Source organism: Peromyscus eremicus, chromosome 15 (genome assembly GCF_949786415.1).
Source record: "Peromyscus eremicus chromosome 15, PerEre_H2_v1, whole genome shotgun sequence".
In the NCBI taxonomy this organism is placed as follows: domain Eukaryota; kingdom Metazoa; phylum Chordata; class Mammalia; order Rodentia; family Cricetidae; genus Peromyscus; species Peromyscus eremicus.
In genome coordinates, this window is record NC_081431.1 from 15,688,556 (window position 1) to 15,711,371 (window position 22,816).

The 22,816-nt window shown below is 37.6% G+C and overlaps 1 protein-coding gene across 9 annotated transcripts in view; it reads right to left on the bottom strand.

The window, feature by feature from the left end:
* Window positions 1–22,816, bottom strand: part of Cdc42bpa (CDC42 binding protein kinase alpha) — a 205,110-nt gene that overhangs the window by 109,391 nt on the left and 72,903 nt on the right. For all 9 annotated transcript variants that reach the window (XM_059280686.1, XM_059280685.1, XM_059280679.1 and 6 more), the window contains one exon: window positions 14,107–14,255. In XM_059280686.1, coding sequence (XP_059136669.1) covers window positions 14,107–14,255 — 149 coding nt within the window. The remainder of the gene's footprint in view (window positions 1–14,106; window positions 14,256–22,816) is intronic.

The window sequence follows — 22,816 nt, forward strand, 5'->3', positions numbered from 1 at the left end:
GAAATAACTGCCTGTGATCTCACCACTCTGGAGAATCAGAAGTTTAAGGCCAACCTGGGCTACAGGCGAAAAAGAATAATCACAGACAAGGCTTCCCTAGCATCTCATTCATAAATCTCTACGCATCCTTAGGGTCTCCACCACAATTACAACTTTAAACCCAGTGTCACTGGTTGGTTAACAGTCATCTCCCTTCTACACAGAAAGAGCTATGAAGGCCCACAGCATATCCACCTTCCTCCCCACTGGTTGGTTAACAGTCATCTCCCTTCTGCACAGACAGAGCTATGAAGGCCCACAGCATACCCACCTTCCTCCCCACTGAGTCTGCGGTACCCAGTACTGTATGCTGTATAGAATAGATGCTATGCTAATAATTTCATAAATTCATAAATTCAAAAATTTCCTGCCATTAGATATCTCAGAAGTTGAGAAGCTACTTACGATGATAATAAACAGCACTTGCCTTCAGTGGCTAAAATTGAAGCCTGGAACTGGATGGAATAGAATCATCTTTTTTGAATGAAGCAATTTTAATACGACTTGGTGATTTTCTATAACTCTATCATTGTGTCTGCCAGAATTCCCTTCTACCCCTAGGCTAGAGAAGTCTATTGCTTCCAGTTTTCCTACTAAGACAAGACTGCGACAATACTCCTATACAACAATCTCCATAAGGAAAGAGTGTAGTCAGTGTTCATAATGTAAACCAGTCACATTCCAGATTATCCTTAGGATAAATTCATAGGTGATTTGGATAAGAATAGATGGGTAAACATACATCAAGCTTTTGAGGAAAACAAACAAATGAACATATCATTTTCAGGAGAAAAAAAATTACAGTGTCACAACTTGGTCAACAGTGAAAGAGTCCGTGGTTTCTCATTCTGTGACAATGATAGGAGTATCAATAACTTTGCCCTTTGTCAATCTCATAATTAAAACACAGTACTTATTTCTTTGATTACTTGTGATGTTAAATATTTTCTTCATACTTGTACATTACTATATTACTTCTTTTATTAATTTATTTGTAGCCATTAATTCATCTATCACTTATATATGAAGTTTTCAACTGCCCTATGTTTTAAAATACTGACATCTTCCTTTCGATTACAACCTAACAAATTACTTCCCTATTTCTCAGTAAATAGATTGTTTCCATTTTCCTCCATTCTTTGTCTGCCTCTGTTAGTTACTCCTTCACTTCTTTATCCCCAGAAACAGTTCCGGAATAAAGAGCCGATCAGCCTAACCATCTTGACATAAAGCTCTAAAATAAGTGGCTTTCCATAATAAAACCAGAACGTCCTTCAGGAGAAGAGGGATGTGATGTCAACGGGGACTAGGTGCAGGTCTGCTGCCTGGGATGTAAGGTCTACTTCATGAATTTGGGGTGTTAATTTCTCTTTCAAAAAAATAAGCCACAAGTTCTCGTTTTCTTACGTGGTGGACTTCTAACCTCAGAGTACGAGGCCATTTGACAAGATGATGGGAACTCAACAGAGGGGAGAGGAGAAACTGTTGCTGGTGTCATTCCATTGGAAGTTCCACAAACCTCCTCAGCTCTAAGAGAGCATCACGGAAGCACAGCTCATGCACACGAAGGGACCAAGTCACACACTTGGTTGTTCCTCTAACTCACTCCAAAAGGGTTCACAAAGATGTCCAGGTGAAATTTTACAATTTACATTCAGAGGTTGAGTTTGTGGCTCAGTAGTATAGCATTTGTCTTCCAGACATGATACACCAATTAATTTACATGAATACTTTAAATGGGATTGTTTAGTATTTGCTGCATACGGAAGGAAAGAATAGAATAAATGTATTAGCAAAGAAATGTACAAACTAGAGGCAGTTACACAAGCAGAGCATTTTTAGCTCACAGATCCCACCCCCAGTGCTCAAAATAACTACACGAAAAACTACACACAAAAATGAGTAACTTAATTCAGTGCTTTGGTCTCAAGCTATGCATCAGTGGCAGAAATCCCTGGGTCTATCCCTGGAACAGGGGGGAAAAAAAATCAGGCACTGGAAACTGGACTCTAGTTCAAAACTTCTCAACTAATCAATAAAATACAAAAGAGCCAAAATGATCACAAAGAATCACTTCATATTTTAATCTCAAATTAGTAAAAATTTTCTTGTATTATATTTAGGAGCATATTTATGTATATTTAGGAGCAGACTCTGACTAAAATGCGAGGGGAAGAATGAAAGATGAGATTAAAACCACCACAGGTGATCAAATAAAACATTCCACAGAATCAGTCAGACAATTCCAACATGAATAACAGTGGTAATACTACATATTATATACACATAGAAAACAGAAATCTCTTCATCTCTCATCTTTGCATCTCTTTGTCTCTACAATAAAAATCTTCATGGGTAGATAAGACACATTCTTTCCTATACGCGCCCCCCAAAAAAATAGAAAAAATAATGCTACAACGGTTAACAGGCAACTCACAAGTGAATGTGAGAAAAGACAGAACAAGATGAGAGAGACCTTGGAACACTCAGCCTTAAATGGGCATTAATAACACTAGCAAAATTACAGTTACGAAGTAACAACAAAATAATTTTCTGGTTGGGGTCACCATGACATGAGGAACTGTATTAAAGGGTCACAGTGTTAGGAAGGTTGAGAACCACTGCTCTAAATCAACATGATCAAAGGTAATATGAAGTCACAGGGACTGAGGTAGCATGCACAGGGGCTGCACGGGTCCTCTGCATATGAACTACGACTTCCAGTTCAGTGTTTGCATTGGATTCCTGAGTGTGTGAACAGTGAGTCTGTTTCAAGTTCCTTCTCTTGGGCTCTTTTCCTTCTGTTTGTTTTGTCCAATTCCAATGTGTTAGGTTTTGTTTTATCTTATTGCATTTTATTTTATTATTATCCCTTAAAAGACTGTTTTCTAAGGAGAAACTGAAAGGTAGTGGATCCAGATGGGAGGGGAGATGGGGAGAAATTGGAAGGAATAGAGGGAGGAGAAACCATAATCAGGATATATAATGTGAGAAAAAAATCTATTTTCAATAAAGGGAAAAAAGATAAAGTTGCCACCATAATTTTGTAAGATGGAAAACAAATATACACTAAGCAATGCAGAGAAAGGAAAGTAAATGGTAGCTGTGTGTAAGGTTGGAGAAAGTGAGTAAACCAGCACAATACATCATTTGATTTACGTGAATATTGAAATGTGATTATCTAGTATTTGTACATCTGAATGGAAGGAAAAGAGAATCAAAGTATTAGGAAAGAAATGTAGAAATTAGAGGCAGTCACACAAGCAGAGTAGTTTTGGCTCAGCAATAAACAGCATTTACAAAGTCTCCACCATGTACGACTACAGAGAAGCATAAAGAACGGCAGATCAGTGAGAACAGGCCTGAGGAAAAGCAGTGCTACAATAAGAGCCCGTCCTCAGCCGGCTTCGCAGAGTCCCCCAGGGTCCTTATAAACTGTCTGAAGCTCCTAAGTCTTGAAATATCTGAAAGTAGATGTCATGATACCAGACACACAGGAATAAACAGAAGGACAAAGCTTTAAAGAAACTAGATATGGCTGCCACCACAGAGCAAGCTTAAGAGAGAGGAGTTATTTTCAATGTAATCATTTTTTACTCACAGTATTTGTACCTATTTATGCTGTGATGTCTTTATTCCTACGTGTATCTCCTTCAGAGTAGCAGAGAGCCTCTTCCCAGCTCCTCATCCTCTCTTGAACAGTACATATGTACTGAATAACTGATGTGGAAGACCAAGATCGAACCATTTGGACCAGTTAACCGTGACCCAGAAGGACGCAAACCCTGTAGAAGGCGAGGAGGGCTGGCTGAAGCCTTGGCTTGCAATTGTCTGACTTCTCTCTCCCCCAACCCCGCTCCTCCAACCCCTTCCGTGGGGTTAATGCCTAGTGAACACTCTCATAACACATCTGGACTCAGAGTCCGCTCCTGGAGAACACAGTAACGGCTTCCTGATAGAAGCAGCAAAAACGACATCTGGCATTCAGATCCACCCTGAGTCAGTGACATCTTGCAATAAGGGGCAGCCGGCCAACCAGATGCCAAGCACTGTCAACAACGGAGGGAAAGCTAAGCTAAGGCAAGACATCAGTCCAACCTTCACAATCCATGAAAAGTCAGAGAAGTGCTTAGAAAAGATGACACGTCCACATTATCCTCATAGATACATTATTCCAGTCTCCCTAATTTGAATATGAATCTAATCAGTTATCTATAATGTTTCTAAAATCATTAACTTTCCTTATTAATCAAAAGTAAATAACATTGGGCTTAAAAAGAACAGCATCATGGTTAAGGCCATTCCAGCACAATGTTCCAGGCTTGACTATCTCAGACGAGCATTATTTTAAAACAACAAAATTAGTATGTATAAAAGGTGCACATCTTTATTTCATAACAGGAAAATATTTTTAAAGCATTCAACTGCAATGATATATTGAAGGGGAGCCAGAAGCATAATTATACAAATATTATCCTGATAATAATGAAATGTGAATTTGTCGGTATTAGTTAACCTACAAAGTGGTAATTTTTAACTCTGGCTAACCATCAAATTAACTAGAGAGGTTATTTAACTCCACTCCATAGGCCACAAGCCAGACATCCTGAGTCAGAATGCTGTGCAGGCACTGGCACTGAGGTCTAAGTGAAGACCTGTACTTCTCTTTCCCATAAGCATCTGGCCGCCTTCACCACATTTATTTGTATTATTTACATAGTCTGGAAGAGCGCACTTCCAAATGAATATATTTATTTTTTCCTTTTGGTCACATTATACTTCTCCTTTATATACTACATATTTTTAAAATTATCCTGTATTATAATACACCTGGACTGAATATTAAAATTAACTCTTAATTTTGCTAAAACTATTATTGTGTCCATAGTAAAGGAGGGAAATCTACACTGATAAAATGATGTGCCCTTTGACCTTCAGGCTGCAAAACATTTCAGGACTATGTAATGGTAATGATTTTTTATATATACCAAGTGGATAACTGGCCAATAATCTCCAAAAACCCATGCTAAAGGAGATAATATCGGCCCAAAACCTGGAACAGACTTGGCCCATACCTATTCTTCATGAAGTTCTGAGGAACAAAGGATGAAACCTTCTCTGTAGTTTACTACAGGATATTTCTCTCAACAAATCCTGTTAAAACAGTACTAATCTATTTCTTGTAATCTATAGGTGTGTTTTACTCTAAATTAATGGCATTATCTAACATTATTAAAATCAAGGAGAGAAGATTAATAAAAATTGCAATTGTGAGTCTTGAATATGAAACAAATTATATAAAGAGAAAATGGGAGTACACAGAAAGCTACAAATAAGTTAACTCTGGTTTTCTGTTTGGGGACTATGAATGCATTTTGAAAACTGCATTACATTCTAAGAATTTATATAAGCTACTATCTAAGAACGGTGGTGGTGGTAGTAGTAATAATAATAATAGAAATAGTAATAGTAATAGTAAACAGGAAAATGAAACCATTGTTTCCCTAAATCTGTTCAATTCACCTTCAGAAACAGATTTTTTCTCGACAAAAAGATACCATGTTGTTGCTCTAAAGGTCTTAACCTGTTTGAGAGGCATCGTCTTCTTGTGAGACTCCTAGCAGTGGGAGAGGGCTGTCCCTGACTCTTGGGCCTGCTTTTGGGACCCTCTTCTTCCTGCTGGGTTGCCTCCTCCAGCCTAGTCTTATTACAACTTATATGCCGTGTTTGGTTGATGTCCCAGGGAGGCCTGCCCTTTTTTGAAGGGAAAGGAAGAGAAGTGGATTGAGGGTGGGAGCAGAGGGGACGCTGTGAGGGGAGGAGGAAGGAGAAACTGCGGTCCAGATGCAACAGACGAAAGAAGAATTAAAAAAAGATCTTAACCTGTTCTGAAACTTGGGTTTTTTTCACATGAAAAAAAAATTTATACAAGGAAAAAAAATAAAAGGTAAGGATTAAAAAAAAATACAGAAACGTGTATTTTGAAATGGGAAGTTCCACGCCCCCATGGAGTTTATTTTAAAATTTATTTATTATTGCTGTTGGGGCAGCACATGTAATCCATGGAGTCTGTGTGGAAGTCAGAGGACAGCTCTCATGAATGAGTTCCCTCGTTAAACCATGGTTTCCATGGATTCAACTCAGGGGGTGACAAGTTCTTTTACCCACTAAGCCATCCAACTAGTCCTTCACTTCGAAACCAAGTTTCTCTGGAAGTCTTTATTTTAGTTGCCTGTATACATATGTGTCTGTGTGGGTATGTGCATTTGAGTGCAGGTGACTGTGGAGGCCAGAAAAGAGGACATGGGATTCCCCTGGAGCTGAAGTTATAGATGCCAGTCACCTACCAAGGGTGCTATGAACTAAACTAAGGTCCTCTGCAAGAGAGAACATGTGCTTAACCACTGAGCCATGTTTCCAGCCCCTCAAATATAATGTCTTAATCACTATGAGTCTTTGTTCCTTTTCATATCTTGTCGTCAATTTATTTTATGTATTTTTACCTTAAGTTACCTAAGTCAATTACAGGAAAGAAAGTGGGGAAGACAAGGACAGAGGAAGAAGGAGACAGCATGAATGAAAGACAGGAAAGGGGATCAGACTTAATTATCAGGAAATATAATCCAATAAATATTCAAAGCAATAATGACTAATATAACCCTTTGTGATAAACACAATTCATGGCCTAAATAACAAATGTTACATTAACTGTTCCTAAATATGATCTGACAAAAGGGATGTTAGGTTGCAGTAACCTTCTAATCCATACCCAGTAAAAAGTCCCTTGAAAACTCAAACCTCAGTCTAGAAGAAATCCTCAGAGACACACTTTATACTATATCCACCAGGCACAAAAGAGGAAGAAGTCATAGTCTATGCTTTACCAACTACCAACCGAATAAACAGTGCACTATTTATACTAGCTTGCCTCATTCAGCTGTACCCTCCCTAGGGTTTTTATGAGAATAATGTAGGTCTGCATTCTATCACGGGATGAGCACTTAGTGCTCCCTTTAAATATGGAACTGTATGTCCTTCAGTTGGTACTCGGTATTTTCAGTAGGTCCTAGGTACTAGGATTTTCAGTAAAAACATTATTATTTGATCTTGGAACTCCTATTAGATGTCTTACCCTACCATCCCATGACCCTGCCAACTTCTCTAGCAGCCCAGGTATTTGGGGTTTTCCCCCTATTTCCTCAACTCTATTATCTAACACTTCGGATAACTTTTCCTTAAATATATCATCATAATTTTAATGTGAAAAGTTTTATTGTCTGAAGATCCCTTTCCCACAACACAATGCATTTTACGTGAGTCGCACATCTTCCATCTCTTGGATGGTTATTCATGGTTATTTGGGGGGAAAGGCACATTTTCTTTCCCTTTAGTTATCCTTTCCTTCAAGCTTCTTTTCTTCCATTTATTTATTTGTATAAAATTATCATCTTATTTTTTACTGCTAGGGACTGGACCCATGTCCTTCACTTTATCACTGAGCTACATTCACATTCCTTAGATTTTAATCTTCTCTTTTCTTAAGATCTTAATTGATTTATTTTGTAATGTTTGAATCAGGCAGCACTTTATTCTCTAAAAGAGAGGGCATACCACAGAGGCTGAGCAAAACAGGGGAATTCTATGGAAAGAGAAGGGATTGAAAGAGAAAGTAAAATAGAGTTCTGGAAACTGGACGTGTACCATCAGGGAGTCAACTGTTTTCTAGTTGGATTCTCAAACGCCAGAGAACAAAAAGATCTTGCTATTAAACCTTACAGGTTCTCTACAGAAAACTGAGATCCACGGCTACTCACTTACATTTAGGAATTTGGATACTAGTATTATGGGATGCTTAATATGGCTGATTTATCCAGTTTAGTTGTCTCATTGGGAGATTAAACCAACTTCACTTACTTTTCATTCAGAATTCCATAGAAAAGTATCTTCCAGTCTTCTGCCCAGGGAGCAAAAGCCCAAGCTGGGAGCTAAATAGAAAGAGGAACAAGGCAGCTGACATCCTACCCCACCCCCACCTTTGGTACCATTTCCAATTTGGCTTCCGAATCCTTCTGACATGACCCCACAAGTCTGTGAACATTTCTTCTCTATTTGTCCTGACAAGATGTACCAAGATCATTCTGTCTATTTCCTGGAGCAAGACAGACAGAAATAAAGGGCAAATGGGAAGGGAAAAGAGTCCTCATCCTGGAATCCAGATTCCCTTTCTTTCTAAGAGTCAAGAAGCTGATGAGGCCAACTAGAGAGTATGTTTTTCTAAAACATCTCAGATATTAAAAACAACAAATGAACTGTGATTACTTCCAGGCAATTGTTGTTGTCTGGAGTTTTACTATTAGTCCTCCTCTCTGTAACACTAACTCTAAACAGTATACCTTAAACTCACCTCAAAACTTCATTTGCAAAAGGAAATTCCACAGGATGGAGAAAAAAAAAAAAAAAAATATATATATATATATATATATATATATATATATATATATATCAATCAGCTCATGTACTTTTTTAAACAATTATTTTGTATGTGTGTAGATGTGTTTGCATGTGAGTATGTGTGCATGCACAGGTACCCAGATGAGGGTGTCACATCCCATGGAACTAAAGTCAGAGGCAGTTGTGAGCTGTCCAACATGGGTGACAAGAACTGAACTGAGATCCCACAGATGTAGTACACGTTCTTAACCACCAAGCCATCCTTCCAGCCCCAGCTACGAATTCTTTAACTTTTAAGCCTTACTTAAATTTATATTTTGCTATAAATGACTATTTGAGAAATGTAACTTAAAAGCTATGGGATCGAGGCCGGGCAGTGGTGCACAGCTTTAATCCCAGCACTCAGGAGACAGAGGCAGGCAGATCTCTGTGAGTTCAAGGCCAGCCTGGTCTACAGAGCGAGTTCCAGGACAGCTAGGGCTGTTACACAGAGAAACTTTGTCTCAAAAAACCAAACAAACAAACAAACAAAAAGCTACAGGATCAACACACTCCTCTACTGCTCTACTGTAAAGACACCTGAGCACCCTACATACCCCTACTGGCACCATCAACTGCAACCACTCAGTAAAAGCACTACCTCTGCTTCACTCTGGCTCATCCTGAAACTCTACCCTGGCGTAGTCCAAGACCCCCCTCTAACTCCCGAGAAGCGGTATTTGAAAATCACAACCTGTCCAAAGGCACAGTTGCTACTAGTCTGTTGGTCAGTGCTTCTAGACCTTGTCAGTGTGGGGGTGGGGTTGTATTCAAAGATAAAATGATTTACAAGTTCATGCTGATACTACAAATTCAAAACGACAGGGTTTTCAGTACCTTCTTACATATTATTTCACACTGCAGACACAACAGTCTCAAAATGACAATTATACTATCACTGTTTCAATTACTGAAAACCATTGAAAAAGATTTGCATAAATTCTCCCAATTGTCACAACTTTTATTGTAGCTATTAATACTTTATTTTTTCTTTTTTACCTTTTTTTTCTGTTTCAATTAACAAGTAACTAACAAAAACCACCAGTCCTTATTCTGATTGATTTCTCAAGTAAACTAAAAGAAAGAATTCATTGGAACAACATCCCTTAACTCCTCTACCATTTCTGCATGCCCTATTTACACCTCAGAATCTGTCTTGTTAACATTTTTATTTTTTGGATATTATAAATACTTAATGCATTTTGAGTCACAAAGCTTTGTCACTGCAAAGTTTAATATTAAACTTATTTTTTATTTATCTTTCCCATATAAGTCACTTGCTCTCCCACTCCCCAGTTTTCCTTTTAATTAAAGGTCAGTGATCATGCTAGAATTTGTGGTTCATGCAGTCTATTACGTTACAGTTACTTTAGATGGTATATATTTATTCCTTGAGTACCTCAGCTAACTTCTGCTTTAAATGAGCAAATGTAATAGTGAAAATAGTGTTTACAGACTGACAATTTACTATTCACTATTTCCTTTTCCTTCCTGAAAGCCCAGACTGACTTCTGATATCATTTCCCCAATTTCTGAAGTATGTTGTTGAAGACTTCTTGTGAGGAAACATCAGGAAAATGAATTCTCTGGGGTTTTCTACCTGGGAAAATAGCTTTTTCTACAGTTACAGAAGGAACTTCCCACTGAATATGAAGTCTTCATAGACACCTTTCTTGTCCTCAATCATCCACAGATATTCCACTGTCATGTAGCCTCTGTGGCTTTAAAAAGGCATCTGAAACCATTCATCTGCTGTCTCCAAACAAAAGCCAGTTCTGAAGACCTCTTTGTCCTCTGTGCCCACGGCTGGATTACACTGTACTGAGTGTGGCTTTCTAGAACTCACACTGTTTGCTCCAATTTTAACTTGATACACTTGCCTTAATTTCCCAACATGAAAACTTTGGGTCTCTTATTCTTTTCTGCATGAGGCTCATTTCCTGGACTTACATTTGAATTCCCACTTGGGAAGCTCTTTGGTACATTTTTCTTCAAAAGGCTGTATTTTACTCCCCTAACAGTTCTGTGAGGGATGAAGACAGGATGAAAAGATGGCTCAGAGGTTAAGAACACTGGCTGCTCATGCAGTGAACCTGGGTTCAGCGACCAGCACCCTCATGGCAGCTCACAACCATCCCTAACTCCAGTTTCGGGGAATCTAACACCTTCTTCTGGTCTCCAAGCGCACCAGGCATGCATGCCTGTGGTGCACACACATACATGCAGACAAACACTCACACATAAAAGTATTCCCATTTGTGTTGGGTTTTGTTTTTTGTTGTTGTTTTGGTTTGGTTGTTTTTCTCCCTATAATTTCACATGTACTTTCTTTACTTTATGAATCCCATTTAAATAAGTGTCTTATTAAGTCTTTATCCAATTATTCTTATACCTGGTCATCCTAGAATTTCCATCAATTTATTAGTATTATTAATGCTTCTGGTTTTTTTTCTCCTGAGATTGAATTACAATTTTTTGATGGATTAATTTGGAGTTGAGCTATGTATATTGTGAATGCTGTATGATGTATACCTTGGATTCTGAAAAGGTTCCAGAAAAACTTAAGTGTTCTACATTCACCAGGCAATCAACATGGCTAAGAAAGTATGTTCAAATATATTCTAAAATGTTAATGAACCTTATAAATATTACATTAAACAAGAGGCCAGCAATAAAAGACTAGATGTTATAGGATTTGATTTATATGAGATGCCCAAAAATTAGTAGATTTATGAGGCAAAGTAATTAATGTTTGCTTAGGGCTGGAGAGTTAGAACTGAGGTGAGAGGTTACGGCATGAGGTTTCTTTCTGAAGTAATGAAGATGTTCTAAAATGGTTCATGACAAGGATTACATGTATCTGTGAATATACTAACACCACTACACACTTTCAATGAATGAAATATGTGGTATATGAATTACATCTCAATAAAGCCATCTGAGGAGATTTTACAATTTAATCTCACAATCTTAAATGAACATTCACTGAATACCTAATGGCAGGTTATACAAAAAGATAAACATCTCTTCTCAGGTGACAAAAATTTGAAAATACAAGTTTTGTGAACTGACATAAAATGATTGTTATCAAGAATAATGACTAATGCTATTGAATAAAGTCAATAATGAAAAATTTATAATTTTAGACTTCTACAAAACTGTGGTGGTATTGTGTTCCCCAAAATATTGTGTATCCTAATAAACTTATCTAGGGTCAAAGAACAGAACAGCCACTAGATACAGAGGCCAGAAAATGGTGGCACACACACCTTTAATCCTATCACTTGGGAGGCAGAGATCCATCCGATCTCTGTGAGTTTAAAGCCACACTGGAAATAGCCAGGTGTGGTAACAAGAGCCTTTAATGCCAGGAAGTGATGGCAGGAAGCAGAAAGGTATAAAAGGCATGAAAACCAGGAACGAGCCTGGTTAAGCTTTTAGGCTTTTGAGCAGCAGTTCAGCTGAGATTCATTCTGGATGAGGACTCAGAGGCTTCCAGTCCGAGGAAACAGGATCAGCTGAGGAACTGGCAAGGTGAGGTAGCTGTGGCTGGTTCTGTCTCTCTGATCATTCAGCGTTCACCCCAATACCTGGCTCTGGGTTTATTTTTGTTAATAAGACTCTTTAAGATTCATGCTACACAAAACTACCTTTGGAAGATTTAAAATGAAGTAACTCTTCATTTTTAATATTTAATATTCTATTATTTGTCTATTTGAACAAACATTTCAGCTAAGAACTTCAAAAAAACTTAAAAAATATTTTCATTAATTCTTTGAAATTTCATACAATGTATTTTGATCATATTCCCCATACTTCCTCCAACATGAGTGAATTTATAAGATCTAAAAGGACACTTAAAACGAGATGAACATATGTCCAACTTGAAGACAGCCATGAAACAGTAATGAATGGTAACTTATTACAGGCCAAGGTATAGTCTAAGGTCTGTAGCATGATATTTAGTAGTCTCATGATAAAGACCATGCTTTGTTAGCACATGCCTAGCATTCCAGCACTTGGAAATATGATGCAGAAGGACTGGGTTCCAGGCCAGTCTTAGCTACATACACATAGTGATATCCTGTCTCAAAATAAATAAGTAAATAAATAAAGTCTAACTTTCAAAGCTGCAATGGCTCCTTCCTAACACAGGAGTAGCCCTTACTGGTCTTAGCATCCTCCTCTTCCTCACTCTTTGTACTGCCCAGTGAAAGACTCATTCCAAGCCGGGCGGTGTTGGCCCACGCCTTTGATCCCAGTACTCGGGAAGCAGAGCCAGGTGGATCTCTGTGAGTTCAAGGCCAGCCTGGTCTACAGAGTGAGATCCAGGACAGGCACCAAAAACTACACAGAAAAACCCTGTGTTTAAAAAAAAAAAAAAAAAGACTCATCCCTGGTAACCTGATGAGATCCTATTTTCTTTTAAACCACTAAATGTTCTTCAATATTTTACTATACTTTTAAACATCCTATACATAAAAAACATTTTGTAAATAGGCCTACGTTTTTTCATCCAATAATACATGGTATGTAATATAATACACACTCATAGGAAAAAATGTTTTAGTTTTTTCATTTCATTTTGTTTGAGACAATGTCTCGTGTAGACCAGGCTGGCCTCTAACTCACTCCATAACAAAAGCGGGTCTTTAACTCCAGATCCTCCTGCCTCTACTTCTCAAGTGCTACACTGCAGAGATAAACCACCATACCTAGTTCACACAGAAGGAAGTATAAATGATGAATTACTTGTCAGTTTATTATAAGATCATGCCATACACATCAAAACCAACTGTGTCTTTTAAACAAAAAAAATCTTTTATTTATATATATATATATATATATATATATATATATATATATGTAATCCTTTAAAGTCTTTTCCTCTGTGTGTGTATATATATGAGTGTGTACATGTGGGTACATGTGCACGTGAGGTCAGAGGTCAATTTAGGGTATCTTCCTTAATCACTCTCCACCTTATTTCCTGAGACAAGGTCTTTAGACGAACCTAGAGCTTGTCAATTTGGCTAGACTGGCTGGCCAGCCATCTGTCTCTAGGGATTTGCATTCCTCTACCCCAGTGGGTACATGCTTCCATGTTCTGATTCTACATGGTGTTGGGAATCAAACTCGGGCCTCATCCTTGCTGTCTCCCCAGCCCAAGTCTCTTCTTTAGAAAAATAAAATATATAACAAGTCTATAATTTATGGTCTAGAATTCTAACTATCAGTGTATAAGAATCAACTATAAGGAAACTGACTGCTGCATACCCCTTTTGGGAAGGACATTATATGTAAATTCAGTCATGAGTATGTTCAAAGCTTTCCACAAAAATGCTGACTGGCAGTGGGCATTTGTAAATAGTATCTATATATATGGACATAAAAGCAGACACATCAGCTCAGTGATGCAGATTAATAGTAACAGTAAAAACACAAAACCAAAACAATCTCAAAATAAAGTGTTTGTGGATTAGGTGTAACTAAGACCATAATTAATAACTCGGCAGCAACAGAGCTGTTTCTCCATATATCGTCACAGCCAGCCGAACAACAGATGGGCCAACTCACCTGTGTACATAGTGGAGCTGATGAACTGAGTCGATTGCTATCACCATCTCAGCCAGGTAGAACCGAGCCATGTCTTCAGGCAGTCGATCTTCAAATTTGCTGAGCAGAGTAAGTAAATCCCCACCAACATAATAATCCATAACCAGGTACTGTGAAAAAAAGTACAATGTGCTCAGTAAATAATCATGGTAAAAATTAATATACTTAATGCATCCTGGGGTTAACTAGGACTAGGCTGAATACTTAAGAAGGTTAATTACTTATGAGTTAATGTGGTTAACTCATATTTAAGTATATAAGATAAGTATCATTAATAGTAGTAAGACTTTTAAATTTCATAAGCAATGAGACAAAATTTTAAAACCTTGTCTAAAAGACAGGATTACAATTTTTGCTGCTTTTGTCCTTTGCAAAGTAAATGACAGTATCACTCACCTGATAAAAGGATTTTTCTCAAATATACATAAACAGAAGCATACCCATTTTAGATGTGTGTGTATGGTATGTATGTATGTATGTATGTATGTATGTATATATGTATGTAGTACCAAAGAAGGGCAAGGGTATTTATCAGAATGTTCACCAGGCTCTCTGAGTTAGATGACAATGTTATAGATTTTGTTACATTTTAGATTGTTTTCAAATATTTATTACTTGAATAAGTCCATATGCGTATGTACCACTTGGCATGCCTTGATGGTACAATGATTTTCTTTTTTCTTTTTTTTCTTTTTTTTTTTTTTCCGAGACAGGGTTTCTCTGTGTAGTTTTGGTGCCTGTCCTGGAACTCACTCTGTAGACCAGGCTGGCCTCGAACATCACAGAGATCCGCCTGGCTCTGCCTCCTGAGTGCTGGGATTAAAGGCATGCACCACCACCACCCAGCTGATTTTATTTTTTCTAAAGACTTATTTTTATTTTGAGTGCAAGTGAGTGCTTGCATATGTCTTTGCACCACAGGGTGTCTAATTCCTATGGAGGTCAGAAGAGGGTGGTGGATCTCCTGGAACTGGAGTTACAGGCAGATGTAAGCCACTATGTGAGTGCTGGAAACAGAAAACAGGTCCTCTGCAAGAGCAGCAGGTGCTCTTAACCACTAAGTCATCTCTCTAGCTCAACAATAATTTTATTACAAGATGAAAATATTTCAAGGATATCACTGAGCCAATATTACAATTTAAATTTGGCTATAAAAATTCTTTCATTCTGAGACTTGAAAATTTTAAGCACAGAAAATGTCAAAGAAACTAATTTTATATATTTAAAGTCTAGAAAATTAGGGAAGTTATATTTCAAGTCCTGGTCTATAGCTTACTTATTGCATTTACAAGGCCTAATATTTAACTAACTCTACCCTGAAGCTTATAACAAGTTAATGCAATGTAATAAAATTCTATAACTTTATCAGATTGCAAGAAATGGAGACAGTTATGGAGAAGAAACTTTTATCTCTTAATTTAAAAGAAGCTCAATGAGAACTGCAGCAGGAAAAGACTTTAAGGTACAAAAGAGGTGCAATTAAAACAGACTCTAATTAATTTATGTACAGAAAGTCATACAACATAACTCTTTTCTTTAGTAATATTACTGTGTTCCACTTGGGATTATTATGTACCAAACACTAGGATATGCCCATGGGATAAAGGGATGGAAGTCCCTACAGCAAGGGCTTTTCCCTTGACAGCTTACTCAGTTCTTACTACAGCAGACTCTTAAAATATCTGAAGACAACATACAACACTGAATTGCTAAAAAAAAAAATTTTTTATTTCCATTTTTTTCTATTGATAGTCAAGATTTAAAATGAAGTTTCCCAAGCTATCTTTTAAGAGCCTTTATCCACATACTATTTTATGCTTCCTTTTACTCAAACCCTAAGCCTATTCCTTCCAAAACTATCAAGATGCTTTACTTAATGTTTTCCATGATAAAGACAGAATAAAAACTGATAAATATGCAAGTACTCCTACATTTTCTTGTCTCCTAAAATGAGTTCACAGTCTTCCTTTACTTTGTTCTCAGAAGTAAACTAGCTGCTAATAAAGACAGAATCCATCACAATGAAAAAGGGGAGGGGGGAGCCACAAAACTCTCAAAGAGAAAAACAGATCAAAATGAATCATACCTTCAATGGCAGTTTGTCATTAGAGACAAGATATTGGATCACACTGATTAACTGGAAGTCATTCTTTGAATCTAACTCACCAGACTGAATTCACTCACCAAGGTCTTTCTGAGTCTATTACCTACTAACTCTGTATATGATCTATTCCTCTCCCTATCCACTAACAGCATCCTAATTCAGGTCACTGTCTCCCTGTGGTGTTTACTGCTACAGACTTATGAGAAAATGGGTAGATTTCCACAACAACAGAAAATGGAATCCAGACTAGAATAACAAATAAATTCATTCACCAATTCCATAAACAATTTTTAACAATACCTACAGTGTGGTAACACCATACTCATCCAACGGAGGCACAACAAATGAGTAAGAATATACCTTCAAAGAATTTATACTCTACAGAGAAACACAAATTAATGATCAGTCTCAGAGCATCATAAATACACTGGCAGGAATAAATGTAGGGAAATGCTTTAGACTCTTCAAGAATCCAGCTAGACATGGTGACCCAGGTCAGTAATCCCACTAGTGAAGTAGCTGAGGCAGGAAGACCACAAGGCAAAGGCAGCCTGAGTAACTCAGCAAGATCACTGCAAACTACAAGAACTATTTAAAGAGCTAGAGATGCAGCTTTGCAGTAGAGCTTTATCGAGCATGCATGAGGCCCTGGGTTCAGTCACCAGTGCCAGGAGTACAGGAACAAAAATAATCCAGCCTTTGAATTTGGCTCACTGATTGGTCTAAAATGTATTTCTGTCAGGATGTAATGACTATTTTCTAATAGACAGATGCCTATTATCTAAACTGAGCTGCTAAATAATCTGTTCTTTTCTTTCATCAGTTGAGATGTGTCTTCATCACACTTTAAGACCCTCAAACCCTCACCTCTGTCCCTGGGCACTATCTTCTGCTGCGGTTGCCTATGTTTGGAGCAACAGTCTTCTATCATTCTGAAGAACTTCTCGGGAAAATTAAGGGTCTTGCAGGACAGGTTTTTGCTCTGAACTACCTTAAAAATATCATCCAATATGGTTAAACTTTCTTTAAACTCATTCAAATAAACATACACCAAGGTGCAACAATCTTAAAACAGATGAAGGAAGAACACAGCCCTCCAAGTGAACAGCACTTCCCAACTGTTTAGTAGACAGACAATCCAACAAAATTAGGCTGAGGATATTAACAGACATTTACAGTCACCATCAGCCAAGTAACACATGCCCAACTGCCACAGTATGTCAGGAAATGAAGGACACAGCAGCAGCAGGACATCATGCTTCCAGAGAGTCAGAAGCAACACTGTTTCACATCAACATACACCACAGTCCTTTGGAAAAGTCACTTCACAGGATCCAACCTTTAACTATGGAGCTGAGGATATAACTCAGTAGTCAAGTGCTTGCCTGGTGTGCACTAAGGCCTGGATCCTGTCCCTAGCACTGCACAAACTGGACATGATGATACACTATCATAACCCCAGCACTCAAGAGGTAGAAGCAGAAAGATCAAAAGCTCAAGTTCAGGTCACACAGCAGGTTAGAGGCCAGCCTAAACAAACAAAGAAGAATATTATTTGACCTAACATTACTCATCTGAGCAACCCAATTACAACCACTATTTCAACCAGGGGTGGTAGAACATACCTGTAATAACAACCCTTAGGAGAAGGCTGAGTCAGGAGGATCACAAATTCAAAGCTGGCCTAGACTAACATAGTGAAACCTTGTCTCAAAAAACAAAAAAGCCGGATATTTAAGGAAGCAGTCAATAAGGCTCAGTAAGAACTGTATTTCTGGCTGGTGCTCTAACCCAGTAGTCAGTCTTTAACATCCATAGGGCACTAGGTTCAAGTCCCACTAACCACTCCAAAATTTACATAGTATTATAAGGAAACAATGCAAAAACATCTGAAAATATATGTTTTTAAAAAAAGTCACTATACCACACCCAAGAGGCTGAGGAAAAAGTACTGAGGATGCAAGACCAGCCTGAGTTACATAGTGAGTTTAGGTCTGGCCCTGGATATATAATAAGATTCTATTTCAAAATAGTTTATAAATGATAATTCAAGAAATTAAAGCTTAAACATTTTCTATTTTTTCCTCAAGCATAAAATAAACAGGAAATTATGAATAAGAACATATGATAGAAAGATAATTTTCACTGATTCATAATATTCAAAGACATAAGGATTTCATGTGTCAGTGTTTGACACAGCAGCTTTAAACACAATGAGTTTTCTTGAGAAAAAATATTCTATTCACACCTTAGTATCATACATTAAACTGTGCAGCTTCTGCTTACGCACATAAAAGGCACTCGATATAATGCTACACTTTTTCATAGTATGTGATAGTAATATCTAAGAAAATTGGAAATAAAAATCCAAATTATCTACTACATATTTCTTGAGTTATATAGCAGCAAAAATGTTTGATTACTTAAAAGAATGGTTAAAAGTTACCATGCAAAATAAATATACTGAATACAATTTCTGTTTTGGTATCTAAAATTAGATTTGTCTACATTCTTAAATTGTTTTATTTTCTAATATCCTTTAAAGATTTAATTATTTATTTATTTACAAGTATACATAGGCCATGAGTGTATATATGTGAATCGCGAGTGTTCAGGTGCCCATGGAGATAAAAAAAAAAAAAAAAAAAAACAGCATATATCCCCTGGAACTGGAGTTCCAGGCAGTTATAAGCTGCCAATGTAGGTAGCAGGAACTGAACTCAAGTCTTTCATAAGAACAGCAAGTGCTCTTAACTGCTAAGTCATTGCTTCATCTCCAAAATAGGTTGTATGGGTTGTTTTGGATGGTGCAGGGGGGATGCAATCCAGGGCCTTGTACATGCTGGGCACAGTTGTTACCATTCAGCCTTACACACTCACTTACTTTCTAAAATTTTCAAATTCTTAAAAGAATGGCTGCAATGATAGCTAAGACTTCTGAATTCTACCTCTTGTAAATGACAAGAATTTTCATTTTGATCTTCCTCCAAATACTGTTACTTTTATTTCAATATAAATAACATAACTGATAATATACAGATTACTTCTCTCAGAGAAAGTCACTGAAGAAGAAATATATATCCTAAGTCTAATACAAAGAATGCAAATCAGTCTAAATAATTCAGAAGACACAATGGTAATAAGCAGTTCTGACTTTTTTTTCTCCTCTTAATACTGTTTGGCAAATGTTTGCCTTTTGAAAGCTGGCATTTGGGGAGCTGGAGAGATGGCTCATCACTTAAGAGCACTTGATGCTCTCTCAAAGGACCCAGATTTTGTTCCCAGCACTCACACCAGGGACTCCTGACTGCCCATAACTGCAGTTCCAGAGGATTGGATGCCGGCTTCTAACCGCCGCAAGCAGAAGGCACACAGCGGCACACGAACATACATGAGGGCAAAACATTCATATACATAAATCAAAAAGGTAAACTCTGCCACTTGAGCACTTGTTTATATTTATTTCTATATTTATAACAAAATGTACTTTTTAAGCGATATATAAATTCATGATTATAAATCTATCTCCAAAAAAATACACTGACAGGATTTTAGCCTTATTACTTTTGAAAATTACCATGATAAATACTTTACTTTTTCTAAGTGTAAATAAATATCTACTTTATGTTCAATGTACTCATGAATTTTGCTAATAAATCTACTTTCCACTGCCCAGGGAAGCTCCTTAAGCTCAGGAAGTAAACAACTCAAAATAGCTTCAGAAAGTCTCTGAAACTGACCGTATTCACTAGAACCAATCCCTCCTTCCTAAAGTGTACACAAACATTACAGACTGCTAAATGGCACTGTTAGATAGGCCACACTGCCCAGAAGACACTACTCAGAGCAGCAGAGCTCCCTGGAAAAGCACAGACCACTTCAGAGCAAAGGCTCTACCTGCAGAGGGCGCTCTCCAACCTGCTGATCTGCCTGCAGGTGTGCAGTGTGTTCCCTTCCCAGCTTTTCTGAGCTGTCACCCACGCTGGCGTGGCCTTGGTGATGGAGCTGTCTGTGAGTCAGTTCTGCTCCTGTAACTAACCCTAATCGAGCTCAGTGGCTCGCCAAGGTGGACTTTGGTGGAATTAGTACTTCAGTCCGTCCTCAGTTCCGCATCTGAAGTGAGTGGACTCATCACATCTCCCTACAACCGTTGCAACAGTTGTTAGGTCAGTATTTACTCTCAATAATCAATCACCATAAATGCTTGTTTTCCTTTCTATTTGAGTCTTAAATGCTGTTTGCTGCCCATTAAATTGGTTTTATACCCAATTTTTTCATTTTTAAAAAACATATAAGGGATATAAATATTGGAATAGCACTGTTTCTACACTTGGATCTGACTTGACATCAGACAAAAACCTCATGTGTATTACAGCTATAAACAAACAGTTAGTTTTACTTTAGCTAAAGATACTAAGGATCATGCCCTTTATGCTTTTCTAAATTTCTACCAAAGATTCAGAGGCACTGTACACACACACACATGTTGGTTGTGTAACAGACTTTAAAACATAAAGCTAAAATGAGACAAAGTTTAATTCCAACAGAAAATTCTGGAAATGACTATTTTAACATGTAGAATTTCAGCACAATTGAATGTTTCCAGGGGATTTCAACAGAGATAGTATTAAAGACAAATGCAGATGAGTATAGAGAACGCTCAAGGATGACAGCAGAATCTTATTTTTTCTTCTTAACTAAGAAATACCTTTGGTGTTCCTGGCTACCTCTTGTACTCCTGTGTGTGTATGCGGGAAGGTGGGAGCCAAGACCTTGAATGTGCTAGCACACGCTCTACCACTGGAATGCATGCCTGCCCTGCTCTCCCCAGTCTCCACAGTGCAGTGTCTCCATCCGTCTGCTGACCACTCCATAACTTCTCTTCTTGGTGTCCTCACTTCCATCCACTGTAGGCACACCTGTTCTTGTTTCACACTTACAAGTATTACTCCATGATTCTTGCTTGCCCTGTTTTTACTGTTAATGTCAAGAGAAGCCAGGCCAAGTTTGCTATAGAGAGGCAGACAGTAAATACTACAGATTTGGGAGGCCAAGAGGCAGGATTAAGGTTAAGAGTGGTTAATTACATGAGAAATAAAACAAATCTTTGAGTTTCCTTAGTTGTTTGTTTTTTGTTTTGTTTTGTTTTTCTGGTTTTTCGAGACAGGGTTTCTCTGTGTAGCTTTGCGCCTTTCCTGGAACTCCCTCTGTAGTCCAGGCTGGCCTCGAACTCACAGAGATCCACCTGCCTCTGCCTCCCCAGTGCTGGGGTTAAAGGCAGGCGTGCGCCACCACCACTCTGCAACATTTCCTTTGTTTTAAAAGCAATCTGTGTTGTTCCTGATGTCTTCAATTTTTTGAGCAACTGTTTTCAATAAAAGAACAAGTTTAGTCGGGCTGTGGTGGTGAACGCTTTTAATCCCAGCACTCGGGAGGCAAAGCCAGGTGGATGTCCGTGAGTTCAAGGCCAGCCTGGGCTACAGAGTGAGTTCCAGGACAGGCACCAAAACTACACATGAAAACCGTCTCAAAAAAAAAAAAAAAAAAAAAAAGTTTCTTCTCCCTGACCATTTCCCTCTGCTTTGCAATCAAGCACAATTCAGCGCTGAACACAGATAAATGGCTTTTCTTATCTAATACATAAGCTTCTCAGAAACCACCTATATGGCTGTAGACTCATTTTCATTTTATTTTTACAAGTTATATTATAATGAAGTATTCTGTTTTAAATTTACTAACCTTACTAATCAATTCTTTCCTGTGAACTGAGAATGTGGTAATGTGTGGTGTATCTGGCAATGTATGTGTACACTATATTCTATTAGTATAGATGTGTAATGTGTTTTCAATATTAAACACAATGCTCTGCTATTTAATCCATAAAACCTTCACTGTCCTGGGCACTAAAGCATTCTGACATGATAGGTATGCATTATTAATAAAAAATAAAATGTCATGGTACAGCAATATGCACAGAACTCAAAATGCTATCAAGTTATAACAGGCTTGGTAGTTTTTGACAATCTGTAGGTCAATAAGTGTAGCTATACTACAAGTTTATGAAAAGTAAACCTTGAAGTTTATGTAATATTTATGTCACAAAATGACATTCTTTGTATCTTTCTTCCTCTTGATTTAGCTATCATGTATCTGTCTTGGAAGAATCTTCAGACTTTATACTTCTGAATAAACATAGCATTTCATCATCTAAACTACTTTACATATATTACTTACTTGATTTTAGACTCATCATCTGGTATACTTTATGTAAATAATACTAAGAAGAGAGAACTTTTATCTCTTGCTCACTGTTCTCTCCAGACACAGAGAACAGTGCCCAGCAGGGAGCACACATCCACTAAGCATTCAGCAAATAAAAACTGTCCCCTATTCTTTCCATTCCAGTTGTCAAGTCTGGTACATAACAGCATTTCAAGACATGAACGATTCTCTAAAAGATATACACCTGGAAATAAAAATGGATCAAAAACTGAAGAACTATGAATAGTAAGTAGGCCAAGTAGTTACCTATCGAATTGGAGCAAACTTCACCTTATTTATCCGTTG